The sequence below is a fragment of the Hemitrygon akajei genome, chromosome 25 (genome assembly GCF_048418815.1).
Source record: "Hemitrygon akajei chromosome 25, sHemAka1.3, whole genome shotgun sequence".
Classification (NCBI taxonomy): Eukaryota; Metazoa; Chordata; class Chondrichthyes; order Myliobatiformes; family Dasyatidae; genus Hemitrygon; species Hemitrygon akajei.
The window spans coordinates 29,582,121-29,597,363 of NC_133148.1; the positions used below are offsets into that span (position 1 = coordinate 29,582,121).

Sequence of the window (15,243 nt, forward strand, 5' to 3'; positions counted from 1 at the left end):
ACAGCTTGTTGTTCATTGATCCTGTTTACGGTTACTGTTCTATAGATTTTGTCGTTCATTGATCCTGTTTACAGTTACTGTTCTATAGATTTTGTCGTTCATTGATCCTGTTTACAGTTACTGTTCTATAGATTTGCTCAGTTTGCACGCAGGAAAAAGAATCTCGGGATTGTATGTGGTGGCACGTATGTACTTAGATAATAAATTTTTCTTTGAACTTTACATCGCTGTTTCCTTAGAAGTTGACGAAGATTTGACATGACATATAAAACCGACAAACTTCCATAGATGTCTGGTGGAGAGTATATTGACTGGTTGCATCACGGCCTGGTATGGAAACACCAATGCCCTTGAACTGAAAATCCCACAAAAAGTAGTGAATACCTCCCCACCATCTACACAAAACGCTGTCGCTGGAAAGCAGCATCTACCACCAGGGATCCACCACCACCCAGGACACGCTCTCTTCTCATAGCTGCTGTCAGGAAGAGAGTACAAGAGCCTTAGAACTCGCACCACCAGGTTCAGGAACAGTTACTACACCTCAACCATCAGGCTCTTGAACCAAAGGGGATAAATTCACTCAACTTCACTCGCCCCCGTCACTGAATTGTTCCCACAGCCTATCAATTCACTTTCAAGGATTCTTTATCTCATGCTCTCAATATTTATTGCTTATTTATTAATATCATTCCTTTTTCTTTTGTATTTTCACATTGGTTGCTTGTCCATCCTGTTGGGTGTGGTCTTTCATTATATTATGGCTCCTGGATTTACTGACCACGTAAAACAAATCTCAGGGCTGTATACAGTGATGTCTATGTACCTGATAATAAATTTACTTTGAACACCTTCACCATACCCTCCGGACACAGCCACAATCCACATACTTGTAACACCCTGGGAAAGGTCTCACCGCTAACATAATGGCCTCTCCGTAGGAGCAGTGTTTGGGTTCTGGTTGGAGGTAGCGGGTGCTTTGGAATGAGAGCTGGGTCCTTTCGTTCAGCGGGAGGTGAAGAGGAGAGATGCTGGTGAGAACCGGTCGTAGGATTCGAGCCGGTGGGGAATGTTGATGGAGCAAGGTGCCAGGGTCTTCTGAGGATCGGTGAGTATGTATGACTGTTGGAAGAGTTGAACTCCAACTTGTGCGCATTTGACTGTTTAATTATAATGGGCCCTTTTTGTTGTTATCATACTCACCACCCTTGGTATGAACTAAGGGGTAGTGGAGGTATAAATTGTCCATCTGTGCTGATCACCCCATCCTTGACTAAGCCGTTCTACTGTGAACACGATCTGTTATGAGTCAACATGATGCTTTCAGATCAGGTCGTGCACAGCACATACCTCCGCCACACGGCTCAGGTGTGCTTCTGGGGTACAGGGGCTAGCGGCCCTTGTGCCTGTTCTATGTACTTGCTACGAGTTCTACTGCTGAGCAGCAGTGAACCGTCTGATTGGCCTATCAGAGTTCCCTTTGGGAACTAGTTGACTTGATCGGCATTTCTGATCTGGCTATTGTTCACAATCACACTTATTAAAAGAAACACTTGCCACTCCGATCCCCTTTAAATCTTTCCCTCCTCATCCTAAATCGATGTCTTCTAGTTTTAGACTTCTTTTACTATGTCCTTCATGACTTTATAATCCTCTACAAGTCCGCTCTCAGCCTCCTTCAGAGTAAACTGCCCCAGTTTATTTAACTCCTCCTTATAAAGATTAGCTTTATTTGTCAGATGAAGATGGAAACAGTGAAATGTGTCAACACACTCTGATGATAGTCTGGGAGCAGCCGGTAAGTGTTGCCGTACAAACAGACTTTTAACACCATAAATTAGCGATTTGTTTGTAATGTCTCCCCTCTCGCTGTGAAACGGGGCCACCCCTTTTACCCTTATTAGGGAGAGAGGGAGCCTGTGGTATCAAGTCAAGTCAAGTTTATTGTCATTTCGACCATAAACTGCTGGTACAGTCCACAGTAAAAACGAAACAACGTTCCTTCAGGACCCCGGTGCTACATGAAACACAAAACTACAATAGACTATGTGAGACAGCACAAGACTACACTAGACTACCTGAAACAACACAAAACTACACTAGACTACCTGAAACAACATAAAAACTGCACTAGACTACAGACCTGCACAGGACTACATAAAGTGCACAAAACAGTGCAGGGCAGTACAATAATTAATAAACAAGACAATAGGCACAGTAGAGGACAAATTACAATATAATAATAAATGATGTAGATATCAGTCTAGGCTCTGAGTATTGAGGAGTCTGATGGCTTGGGGGAAGAAACTGTTGCACAGTCTGGTCGTGAGGACCCGAAGGCTCCAGTACCTTTTGCCAGATGGCAGGAGGGAGAAGAGTTTGTATGAGGGGTGCGTGGGGTCCTTCACAATGTTGTTTGCTTTGCGGGTGCAGCGTGTGGTGTGAACGTCAAATTACCAGGGGTACTGCAAGTCTTTACTGAGGCTGTGCTGCACACTTGATTGCTCGGTGGAGGGTGCTGATGCTTTTTGCTGGTGGGGTTGAGGGTGGGGATCGTTACCTTGTTGTTGTTAGTGCATGGGATTCTTTGGGGTTCTAACGTTTTAACTGTCATTCATATTTTGGGGAACTCCTCTGTTTTCAAGGAGGTTTGCGAAGAAAAAGAATTTCAGAATGTATATTGTATACATTCCTGTGACATTAAATGTACCTATTGAAACCTATTGAAACTTCTGGCTTCAGGATAGCATGCCCGCAACTAATTAACCCTAACCTGTACATCTTCGGAATGGGAGAGGGAAACGAAGCACTTGAAGGAAATCCACACGGTCATGGGGAGAACGTACAAATTCCTTACACACAGCGGTGGGAATTAAATCCTGATCAGTGGCGCTGACATAGCATTAACGTGCCCACACCTGAAGGGGTAGGATTATAACTCAACCCTTCCAATCCAGGTAACATTTTTTGGGATCTTTCCAGCAACTTCTCACATCCTGGCTGTAGTGTGGCGACCAGAACTGCAGAGGACGTTCGCTCCAAGTGCAACCTAAGCAATGATTTGTAGAAGGATGTCTCAATTCTCGTCGTAACTGCCAGGGTCTTAAGGAGGCAGGCATGCCACATGCCTTCCTGGGACATTAGAGATGTCGCCCAGGGGTTTGTGAATTTCGAACAGGAGGGAAGTCCCCTCCTTTCCCATCCAGAAGGGGAGAAAGTCTGATTTTAAAGAAGCTCCTTCAGAAATCGAGCCTGTATTTCCCATCACAGCCACTAGATGTTGTGAACATGCTTCTGGTAAATCCATTGTATGCTGAAGGTAAGGAAGAAATCGCATGAGAGAACATAGAACATAGAAATCTACAGCACATTACAGGCCCCTTGGCCCAGAACGTTGTGCTGACCGTGTAACCTACTTATCTCTGAGGACCTAACCTGGCCCCAACATATCGATGTAGTTATAAAGAAGGGAAGACAGTCACTATATTTCATTAGGAGTTTGAAGAGATTTGGTATGTTAAATACATCAAAAACTTCTATAGATGTACCCTAGAGAGCATTCTGATAGGCTGCATGACTGGTATAGGGGGAGGGTACTGCACAGGACCAAAAGGAGCTGCAGAGGCTTATAAATTTAGTCAGCTCCATCTTAGGCTGCAAAGTACCCAGGACATCTTCAAGGAGCGGTGTCTCAGAAAGGCAGCGTCCATTATTAAGGACCTCCAGTACCCAGGGCATGCCCTTTTCTCACTGTTACCATCAGGTAGGAGGTACAGAAGCCTGAAGGCACACACTCAGCGATTCAGGAACAGCTTCTTCCCCTCTGCCATCCGATTCCTAAATGGACATTGAACTACCTCACATTTCAATATATATTATTTCCTTTTTTTGCATGATTTTTAATCTATTCAATATACTTACAGTATACTGTAATTGATTGATTTATTTATTTATACTTTTTTTCCCTTCTATATTATGTATCGCATTGAACTGCTGCTGCTAAGTTAACAAATTTCACGACACATGCCGGTGATAATAAACCTGATTCTGATTCTGAAACTGCCTAGAATTTCCCTACCACATAGCCCTCTATTTTTCTAAGCTCGACGTACCTATCTAAGAGTCTCTTAAAAGACCCTATTTTATCTGCTTCCACAACCTCCACCACTGTTGCTAGGAGTATATTCCATGCACACACCACTCTCTGTGTGAAAAACTTACCCCTGACATCCCCTCTGTACTTACTTCTAAGTACCTAAAAACTACGCCCCTTCATGTTAACCATTTCAGCCCTGGGAAAAAGCCTCTGGCTATCCACACGATCAATGCCTCTCATCATCTTATACACCTCTATCAGGTCACCTCTCATCCTCTGTCGCTCCAAGGAGAAAAGGCCGAGTTCACTCATGCTCCCCAATCCAGGCTAATCCTTGTAAATCTCCTCTGCACTCTCTCTATAGTATCCACATTCTTCCTGTGGTGAGGTGGCCAGAACTGAACACAGTACTCCAAGTAGGGTCTAACTGAGGTCTTATATAGCTGTAACGTTACCTCATGGCTCTTGAACCCAAGAGTTGTAGAGATAACTTTACTAGAATGTTAATTTTAATTTTACTAGAATGTTACCTGGGTTTCAGCACCTAAGTTACAGAGAAAGGTTGAACAAGTTAGGTCTTTATTCTTTGGAGCGTAGAAGGTTGAGGGGGGACTTGATAGAGGTATTTAAAATTATGAGGGGAATAGATAGAGTTGACGTGGCTGGGCTTTTTCCATTGAGAGTAGGGGAGATTCAAACAAGAGGACATGAGTTGAGAGTTAGGGGGCAAAAGTTTAGGGGTAACACAAGGGGGAACTTCTTTACTCAGAGAGTGGTAGCTGTGTGGAACGAGCTTCCAGTAGAAGTGGTAGAGGCAGGTTCGATATTGTAATTTAAAGTAAAATTGGATAGGTATATGGACAGGAAAGGAATGGAGGGTTATGGGCTGAGTGCAGGCTGGTGGGACTAGGTGAGAGTAAGCGTTCGGCACGGACTAGAAGGGCCGAGATGGCTTGTTTCCGTGCTGTAATTGTTATATGGTTATATAAGGGTCCCATTTAGTGTCTGAGTGAACACTGGAATTAGCTCACAGGAGCCAGTCATTTTAATATACTTACTGAGATACAGTGCGGAATAGGCTCTTCTGACCCTTCAAGTCACACTGCCTTACGATCCAGCAATTTAATCTGAGCCTAATCACAGGACAATTTACAACGACCAATTAACCTACCAACCAGCACATCTTTGGACTGTGGGAGGAAACGCACGCGGTCACTGGGAGAACGTACAAATTCACAGGCAGCAGCTGGTATTGAACCCATGTCACTGGTACTGTAAAGCGTTGTGCTGACCACTATGCTACCATGACCCCCCCCCTTCCTTCTTAAGACTGCAGACCGCAGCAGTTTAATAATTTGGATCTCAGCTTTGTAACCTGCTGCCAGGAAGTTCTGGAGGAGTTCTGCTTGAAGAAATCTCCTCGATGTTTGTGTCAAGGGTGTTGTTTGTTGTTTATTCAGTTTACCTCATTTACAGACAGAGGAGGGTTGAGAGAGCCGATCATGTTGTCTGTTTTCTCACTTATGATGTAGAAGGAGACCACCTGGCCCATCGGATCTCAGTTGGTTCTCAGAGCCATCTCATCAACCTGCTCTCCCTCACACGCCTGTCTACCTATCCACACCCAAAGGGGCAACTTACGCTGCCGACCAACTAACCTACCAGTACAACTTTGGGACAGGAGTGGAAGCCAGAGTGCCCCAGGTGAAACCCTGGCATTCATAGGAAGAACGTGCAGACTCCACACAGACAGCACTGGATGTCAGGGTCGAAGTTGAGTTGGTAAAGTGGTGAGGTAGCAGCTCTAAGGGCTACTCCACTGTGTCAGCCATGTTTTTATCATTTCAAAAGTTCAAAGTTCAAAGTATTATCAACGTATCTATAAATTATACAACTTTGGCATTCATTTGGCAGCCGCAGAACAAGAAACCCAAAAAAAGCCACTAAAGAAAAAGGCCGATGCGCAATGTGCAGGGAGCGAAAAAAAGAAACACTAAGCAGGCAAGTAATGAAATCAAGCAACAGCATTCGGAGCAAAATTGAATCCATAGGCACAAAGCCTGAAGTAGGCCCACAGCCTCGATCTCAGTTCCTCACGTCGTGGGGTAAATCGCCGTGAAGCTCGCAGATGTGAGGCCTGGATCAGCTGGAGCAGGCCCATAGCCTTAGCCTCAGTGGAGAGCAGAGAAAACTTCGCGGAGCCACGAGCTGAACCGGGCTGATCCTCGCCTCTGGTCCCGACAGCCTGCCTTTTCAGTCTGTCGGGCCCAGCATTTAAATTGTCCAAATGCTGGGATATCCCTGGGCCCCGCTGCATCGACACACTCTGGGCCTGGACCCCGCCACCATGTTTCGGCCCAAACCCAGCCTTTCCAAATCAGCCCGGTGCTTAAATCAACCCAACCTTGCTCTCGGTTTCAAAATTCCTCCAATCCAACTTTCCTCCAACTGTCCCTGGACCCTGACCTTCAGGTGGGAGGAAAAGTCCCTCACTGCCTGCTCTGTGACTGGAACACAGTAACTAATGCCTCCAGGCCAATTGAACAGGCCTCAAAGTGTTAGCCAAACCCCATTCAGCTTGTCAACAAAGAGCCCTGAACTGCCAACCAAACCATCGATGCTGTGACATAAGCCTCACTGGTCCGTAATGTCCAGGTTTGTCCCTGTTACCCTTCCTAAACAAAATGTTGGCTGTTCTCCAGACATCTGATGCCTCATCCGTGGACAAAAGGTCTCTGCCAAGGCCCCATTGGTCCACTCCCTGACTTTGCAAAGCATCCTGCGATAGATACCAAAAGGCCCAGTGGAATTATTACTGCTTCTCAAGACATTATACTCCATCCCATTCATAACGTTATCTATGTCCTTCTTCTTGGTCAATACTGATGCAAGGTCTTACCCCCCTCTTCCTGATAAGGACAGGAGGCACCTGAAGGAGTGGGTGGGCAGGCGGGCTGCGTGTGAGGTGGCGCTCCCAATGCATGGACTCGAGGGTCTCAATACTCCCCAGTACAACTCCTCCACCTTGACGGGACACTACGGGGCAGAGATTTCCAGCAGCCGGCCGGGATGTATCATTTCTTCAAGTAAACTTTGAACGCATCTTTGCTTCTGTCTGCCTGGTGACCTCCTCCACAGACATAAACCCTCATGAGGGGCTTTCTCCCTCCACTAACTCTGCAGTGAGGGAGGCCATGATCCATGGTGAGTGGGGACAGGGCAGAGCGGAGAGAGGGGTCAGACAGGCAGATCTCCAGACATCCCACCTCTCCTGGAAGTTCCGGGAGACTCCCGCATATTGATAGCGGCTCCCTGACGCCCGCAAATTATACACAATATCCCGGAAATTGATTTTTTTGAGAGCGAGATAGAGAGAGAGAGAGAGAGAGAGAGGAGAGAGAGAGAGAGAGAGAGAGAGAGAGAGAGAGACAGACAGACAGACAGAGAGAGGGAGAGAGAGAGCAAGAGTGAGCGAGAGAGAGAGAGACAGATAGAGAGAGGGAGAGAGAGAGCAAGAGCGAGCAAGAGAGAGAGAGACAGACAGAGAGAGGGAGAGAGAGAGCAAGAGCAAGTGAGAGAGAGACAGAGAGAGAGAGAGAGAGAGAGAGAGAGACAGACAGACAGACAGAGGGAGAGAGAGAGCAAGAGTGAGCGAGAGAGAGAGAGAGAGACAGACAGACAGAGAGAGGGAGAGAGAGAGCAAGAGCGAGCGAGAGAGAGACAGAGAGAGGGAGAGAGAGAGCAAGAGCAAGTGAGAGAGAGTGAGAGAGAGAGAGAGAGACAGACAGACAGAGGGAGAGAGAGAGCAAGAGTGAGTGAGAGAGAGAGAGACAGAGAGAGAGAGACAGACAGACAGAGAGAGACAGACAGAGGGAGAGAGAGAGCAAGAGCGAGCGAGAGAAAGACAGAGAGAGAGAGAGAGAGAGAGAGAGAGACAGAGAGAGAGAGAGAGAGACAGAGAGAGAGAGAGAGAGACAGAGAGAGAGAGCGAGCGAATGAGAAAGCAAGAGAGCGAGACATGGCAGAGTGTTCCAAAAAAAGAAAATATAAAACGTACTTCACCCCAGACTGCACTAAAGTGTACCCCTGCCTAATAGGGGTCAAAATAATGACAGTGTTGCTCGCTGCACTGTTTGCAACAGTGACTTTTCTATTGCCCACGGTGGGTTAAAATGTTAAAGACATGTTGAGGTGAGATTAACAGGTGTCATTTGGTCATGGCATAGCTAATGTTATTTAAGCTAGAGAGCTAGCTGCTCTATTGTAGACAATAGATAATAGGTGCAGGAGTAGGCCAATCGGCCCCTTCGAGCCAGTACCACCATTCAATGTGATCATAGCTGATCATCCACAATCAGTACCCCGTTCCTGCCTTCTCCACATATCCCTGACTCTGCTTTCTTTAAAAGCTCTATCTAACTCTTTCTTAAAAGCATCCAGAGAAATGGCCTCCACTACCTTCTGAGGCAGAGCATTCTATAGATCCACAACTCTCTGGGTGAAAAAGTTTTTTCTCAACTTCGTTCTAAATAGATAGATAGATACTTCATTCATCCCCATGGGGAAATTCAACATTTTTTTCCAATGTCCCATACACTTATTGTAGCAAAACTAATTACAAACAATACTTAACTCAGTATAAATATGATATGCATCTAAAATCACCCTCTCAAAAAGCATTAATAGCTTTTAAAAAGTTCTTAAATAGTTTACTAAAATACATTGAATGGTAACTTAAGCTCAGTCCTAACCCCGGCACTTTAACATATCTTACCCCTGGCGGTTGAATTGTAAAGCCGAATGGCATTGGGGAGTATTGACCTCTTCATCCTGTCTGAGGAGCATTGCATCGATAGTAACCTGTCGCTGAAACTGCTTCTCTGTCTCTGGATGGTGCTATGTAGAGGATGTTCAGGGTTTTCCATGATTGACCGTAGCCTACTCAGCGCACTTCGCTCTGCTACCGATGTCATACTCTCCAGTTCTGTGCCCACGACAGAGCCCCCGCCTTCCTTACCAGCTTATTAAGACGTGAAGCGTCCCTCTTCTTAATGCTGCCTCCCCAACACGCCACCACAAAGAAGAGGGCGCTCTCCACAACTGACCTACCCCTTATTCTTAAACTGTGGCCTCTGGTTCTGGACACCCCCCAACATCGGGAACATGTTTCCTGCCTCTAGCGTGTCCAATCCCTTAATAATCTTATATGTTTCAATCAGATCCCCTCTCATCCTTCTAAATTTCAGTGTATACAAGCCCAGTCGCTCCAATCTTTCAACATATGACAGTCCCGCCATTCCGGGAATTAACCTTGTGAACCTACGCTGCACTCCCTCAATAGCAAGAATGTCCTTCCTCAAATTTGGAGACCAAAACTGAACACAATACTCCAGGTGTGGTCTCACCAGGGCCCTGTACAACTGCAGAAGGACCTCTTTGCTCCTATACTCAACTCCCCTTGTTATGAAGGCCAACATGCCATTAGCTTTCTTCACTGCCTGCTTACTTTCAGTGACTGATGTACAAGGACACCTAGATCTCATTGTACTTCCCCTTTTCCTAACTTGACACCATTCAGATAGTAATCTGCCTTCCTGTTCTTGCCACCAAAGTGGATAACCTCACATTTATCCACATTAAACTGCATCTGCCCACTCACCCAACCTGTCCAAGTCACCCTGCATTCTCCTAACATCCTCCTCATATCTCACACTGCCACCCACCTTTGTGTCATCTGCAAATTTGCTAATGTTACTTTTAATCCCTTCATCTAAATCATTGATGTATATTGTAAATAGCTGCGGTCCCAGCACCGAGCCTTGTGGTACCCCACTAGTCACTGCCTGCCATTCTGAAAAGGACCCGTTAATCCCTACTCTTTGTTTCCTGTCTGCCAACCAATTTTCTATCCATGTTAGTACCCTACCCCCGATACCATGTGCTCTAATTTTGCCCACTAATCTCCTATGTGGGACCTTATCAAAGGCTTTCTGTTAGTCCAGGTACACCACATCCAGGGCTCTCCCTTGTCCATTTTCGTAGTTACATCCTCAAGAAATTCCAGAAGATTAGTCAAGCATGATTTCCCCTTTGTAAATCCATGCTGACTCGGACCGATCCTGTTACTGCTATCCAAATGTGCCACTAATGTGCAGACATCCCACCTCTCCCGGGAGTCTCCCGCAAATTGATGGTGCTACCTCCCTGAAATGAGTTTTTGCAGCGTGGGATGTCTGGATCTCACCCTGAAGTTACTGGGGGAATTCCAATTGTGATCAAACTCAAGAGATTCTGCAGATGCTGTGCATCTGGAGCAACACACTCAAAATGCTGGTGGAACTCAGCAGGTCAGGGAACATCTATGGTGATGATGTTTCAGGCTGAGTCCCTTCATCAGTAAATCCTTTGTCCATAGATATTGCCTGACCTGCTGAGCTCTGCTGCCATTTTGTGTGCAGATATCAAGCTCGTATTAGGACAGGGTGCCGGGATAACAAGGCTTAGGTATGTGATTGGGTGGCGTGACCGGGAAGATCAAGGGTAGTATCTGTGAGGGAAGGGGTTCAGGCGCACAACAGGGCACGTATGTATCATGGGTCAGTTTGCCGGTGTCCCGAGCCGGTTATTGACCTCCCGATCTTTCTCAGGTCCAAACTCCCACCTGCCCCACACCTCCCCCCCATCTGCAAGGAGCAAATCCAGGGTGCAAATGGAAACATCTCCTCTTGCCGGGGAGAGGTCCAACCACTAGCAAGAAGCTCCAGGATAAAGGAGCCAGCTTGATCAGCATCCCATCCATCACTCCATCCAGCACTGATAGAAAGCTCTACATTTACTGGCCCAGGCTACACCAACGTCACCTCCCAAACCTGTGACCTGTGACCTCTACCACCGAGATGGCCAAGGGCGGTAGGGGCCAGGGGAATGGCAGGTTCCTGTCACATCATCCTGATTTGGGAATAATATATCTCCCACCCGTTCCCCAACATCACTGAGGGAAAGCACCTTGGCCCGAAGAACCATAGTTCCATCCCTTCCTACTCAAGAGCATTTGCAAATGCCGAATAAATTCTTGCAACCCTAAAATTCAAATCACCCTGGGGCTCCCAGGGAGGAGGTCGTTGTGTAGTGGGGGACCCCTCGGCAGTGAGGATTTTAGCTCGTCAGCTAGGGAGCTGCTCTCATTGAGCTCCGGACAGATATAATTCCAGTCCTCGGTTGACGTTCGGTGCTCCCTGGTTATGGGAGCATCCTTCTCCCTGCTCCTTCAACCTTTCATTTACTGCCTGACTTCTGTCTCCTGCACTCGGTGGGGATATAGCGCTTGACTCGGGGGTCTGTCCCGCGTGCCGGCGGTTGGCCGGGTGCTGAGTGGCGACTTTTGGCCGTCCTGCGGGGGTGCCGGGCGACAGAGACGCTGCTGGCTCTCGCTGCGCGCTGTTTTCATTGTTCCTGAGCTAATCTCACCCACAGAGTGGCGGGCTGCACACGGCGGTGAGTGCGGGGGCTGCCACATCCAAAATGGAACACGGAGAGTTCAATCCCAACATTGAACTTCTAACAGGATGAAAGGGGGTTAACAGAGACTCCCTGGTTCACAGCCCCCACACTGACCATCTTTAACATCTTGCTGTTGTCTGTCTGTAGCCCTTCTAACCCGAGGGGCCTTGTGACTCCCATATTCCATCATTAACCCTGCCTCCATAGCCCGCCTGTGACCTTTCCCCTCACTACATTGATGTCCGAAACTCTGCCTGTGAGTCAGTGGTGTGATTCATCCAACAATTCACCTGTGACCACACCCTCACACTCTGCGTGTCACTCCACTCAATATTCCACTTGTGACAACACCCTCACACTCCTCCTGTACCTCCAATCCAGTGACACTACCCCTACACTCTGCCTGTAACTCCACCCAATATTCTATTTGTGACTACCTTCAAACTCTGCTTGCAAATCACCTGGTGACACGGCCCCTTTACTTCACCTACAACTCTGTCTTTGCCCCCACACTCTGCATGTGACCCGCCCCCACACTCCGCCTGTAACTTTGCTCCATACTGCGCTGCCTGTGATTCCGGCCCCCCAACACTCCACCTGTGACCCCATCTCTTCACTCCACCTGTAACTTCGCCTCTACCCCCCACACTCTGCCTGCGACTACGCCCCACAATCTGCCTGTAACCCTGCTCTTGGCCACACACACACCGCCTGTGATCCACCCTCACACTCGTACTGTGATCACCCCCCCCAAACCCCCAACAGCATCACAGTGTCCCCCAGGACACATGCGGACTCACCAGTTGTTCACTTGTAAGATTGTCAGGCCTGTGTCCTGTGCTAACTGCTTCTTCTGTTCCTCGGACGGGTACGGGTGCTGAAAAGGGGCACAAGAGAGCAGAGTGAGTCACAGCCTTCACCTCTGTCGAAGTACTGCCCCGTAGGCCCAGAGTCCCTCGACCAGTCCAGGCTGGGATCGCCAGGGAAGACACCTGGTACGTTGTTGGATCACATTGGTCCAGGGATTAGTCTGAGGGATGGGCTTCTCCTCATGTGTCAGCCCAGCATTGACCCCTCAGTCAACAGCAGGGCATCTGGTCTTCACCTATCTGCTGCCCCTTGGCATGCACAGATTTCCTCATATTTCTCCATTCCTCCCTCTCTGTCTTTCTTTCTGCTACTATCTCTTCTTAATTTTCTTTCACTTTCCCTCTATATAAGCCCTGAATTTTCTCTCTCCCCTTTTCTCATTATTTCTCACCTTTCTCTCTTGGAGCAGCTCTTTAACATCATTTCTCTCACTCTCTCTCTCTCTCTCTCTCTCTCTCTCTCTCTCTCTCTCTCTCTCTCTCTCTCTCTCTCTCTCTCTCTCTCTCTCCATCTCCCTCTCCCCTTCTGTCTAACTCCCTCCCCTTTCTCCTTTTTTCTTTCTCACTCAACTCCCCTACCCATCTCTTTCACCCCTCTGTTCTCCCCGCTCTCTATCTTTCTCTCTCTCTTCCCCTGACTCTTTCGCACTCAGCTCCCCTACCCATCTCGCTCGTCTCTCTCTTCTCTATCTTTCTCTCTCTCTCTCTGCCTCTTTCTCACTCAACCTCCTCATCTATCTCTCTCAGCTCCCCACACCTCTCTCCCTTACCCTTTTTATCTCTCTCTTTTCTCTTTCTCTCTCTTTATCTCTCTCCAGATCTCTCTTCTTCCCTTTTTCTCACTCACTCAATTCCCCCATCAATCCCTCTTTCTCTCTTGATTCCCCCATCTCTCTCTGTATCTCTCCCCCTCTTTCTCACTCCTGACCCCACATATCTCTCATCCCCCTGACCCATCTCTGTCTCTTCCCCTCTCTCTTCAACTTCCTCTGTCTGTTTACCTCTCTCTTTCCTTGCCTGTTTCTCACTCTCACTCAACTCCCCCACTCATCCCTCTCTCTCAGTTCCTCTTCCCATCCCTCTGTTCGCTTTTTTATCTCTCTCTCACCGTCTCTTTCTCACTCTCTCACTCAACTCCCCCCACTCATCTCTCTCTGCTCCCCAACCCACTTACTGTATCTCTCTCTGTTCTTCTTTAACACCTCCCTCTCCTTGCCTGTTTCTCACTCTCACTTAACCCCCATCTTTCTCTCTCTCTCTTGCCAGAGCTCTGTCACCGAGCTGGATGTCTTGATCATTGAATTCAAAGCACGGGGCAGAGCTAAGCAATGGAAACGATCACTGCAAACCAGCCCCGGGGCAAAATTTCTTCAGTCAAATGACAAGCTGGGCTCGGGTCTCCCCGGAGACCCCGCTGCCTGCATCTTTTAAGAGCCGCCTCACTTCACAGTCTTCTGAGAAGTTGAGAATAAACACAGTCAACAAAATGATCTAGGGAGGGGGAGAGAGGGGTGGGGAATGGGAGAATAGGTGCTAAGCGTCGCTGGACATTCTCAGAAGAGGGGAGTAACCTAACTGTCCGTGGCTTGTTCCAAGGGTGTTAGACAACTAGAACAGCAATATCTCTGACTTCACTCATCTGGAAGCTCTAAGAGTCTCAACGGTTTCTCCTAAACCACTGCATTATTTTACAATGTCTGTGGATGCGCAAGAGCACATGGCAGCCGACGAAATCCCACGCCATCCCACTCGGTGGCATAAAACCTGACCCTGAGATATTTCTCGGAAGCGTGGTCACTCTGTTGAAATGGAACAGCAGCGGCAGCCAAACCTGTGCAGAGCAAGATCCCACGATTGAGGGGTACAGGTAGCTTGGGGGCTCTTCCCCCTTCAGGTTGGGTGAGACTAGAACTAGAGGTCGTAAGTTTAGATAGATAGATAGATAGATAGATAGATACTTTATTCATCCCCATGGGGAAATTCAACTTTTTTTTCCAATGTCCCATACACTTGCTGTAGCAAAACTAATTACATACAATACTTAACTCAGTAAAAAAATATGATATGCATCTAAATCACCGTCTCAAAAAGCATTAATAGCTTTTAAAAAGTTCTTAAGTCCTGGAGGTAGAATTGTAAAGCCTAATGGCATTGGGGAGTATTGACCTCTTCATCCTGTCTGAGGAGCATTGCATCGATAGTAACCTGTCGCTGAAACTGCTTCTCTGTCTCTGGATGGTGCTATGTAGAGGATGTTCAGAGTTATCCATAATTGACCGTAGCCTACTCAGCGCCCTTCGCTCAGCTACCGATGTTAAACTCTCCAGTCCTTTGCCAATAATTAAGTACATTTAGGGTGGAAGGTGAAATATTTAAGGGGAGGGAGAACCTGCCTGAGGTACCAAAGCGCTGGATTATGGACTGTAGTTTTAATGGTCTCTTTGGGGGCTTATGTTATTGCTTGCATGGTTCGGGGGGGGGGGGTTGGGTTGGTGCTTTTGCTGGTGCAAGGGGGGGGGGGAAGCGGGAGGGCTGATGCTTGCACTGCTGCTATACATGGGAGGGGTTTCTGTTTTATTATCATTCATCATTTGGCGTTTCTTGTTTTGAGGGTGTCTGTGAAGAGTATGAATTTCAGGTCGTACGCTATATACATTCTCTGATATCAAGTAGAACTGTTTGGACCACTTGGACTCTGGGGGACTCAGAGAGCGGTGCGTGTGTGGAATGAGTTGCCAGTAGAAGAGCTGGACACAGATTAATTAGACAATAGACAAT

At 47.4% G+C, this 15,243-nt stretch overlaps 1 protein-coding gene across 2 annotated transcripts in view; it reads right to left on the reverse strand.

Moving 5' to 3' along the window:
- Nucleotides 1-15,243, reverse strand: part of LOC140716490 (homeobox protein meis3-like) — a 236,230-nt gene that overhangs the window by 36,194 nt on the left and 184,793 nt on the right. For both annotated transcript variants that reach the window (XM_073029273.1, XM_073029272.1), the window contains exon 7: nucleotides 12,397-12,473. In XM_073029273.1, the coding sequence (XP_072885374.1) occupies nucleotides 12,397-12,473 (77 nt within the window). The remainder of the gene's footprint in view (nucleotides 1-12,396; nucleotides 12,474-15,243) is intronic.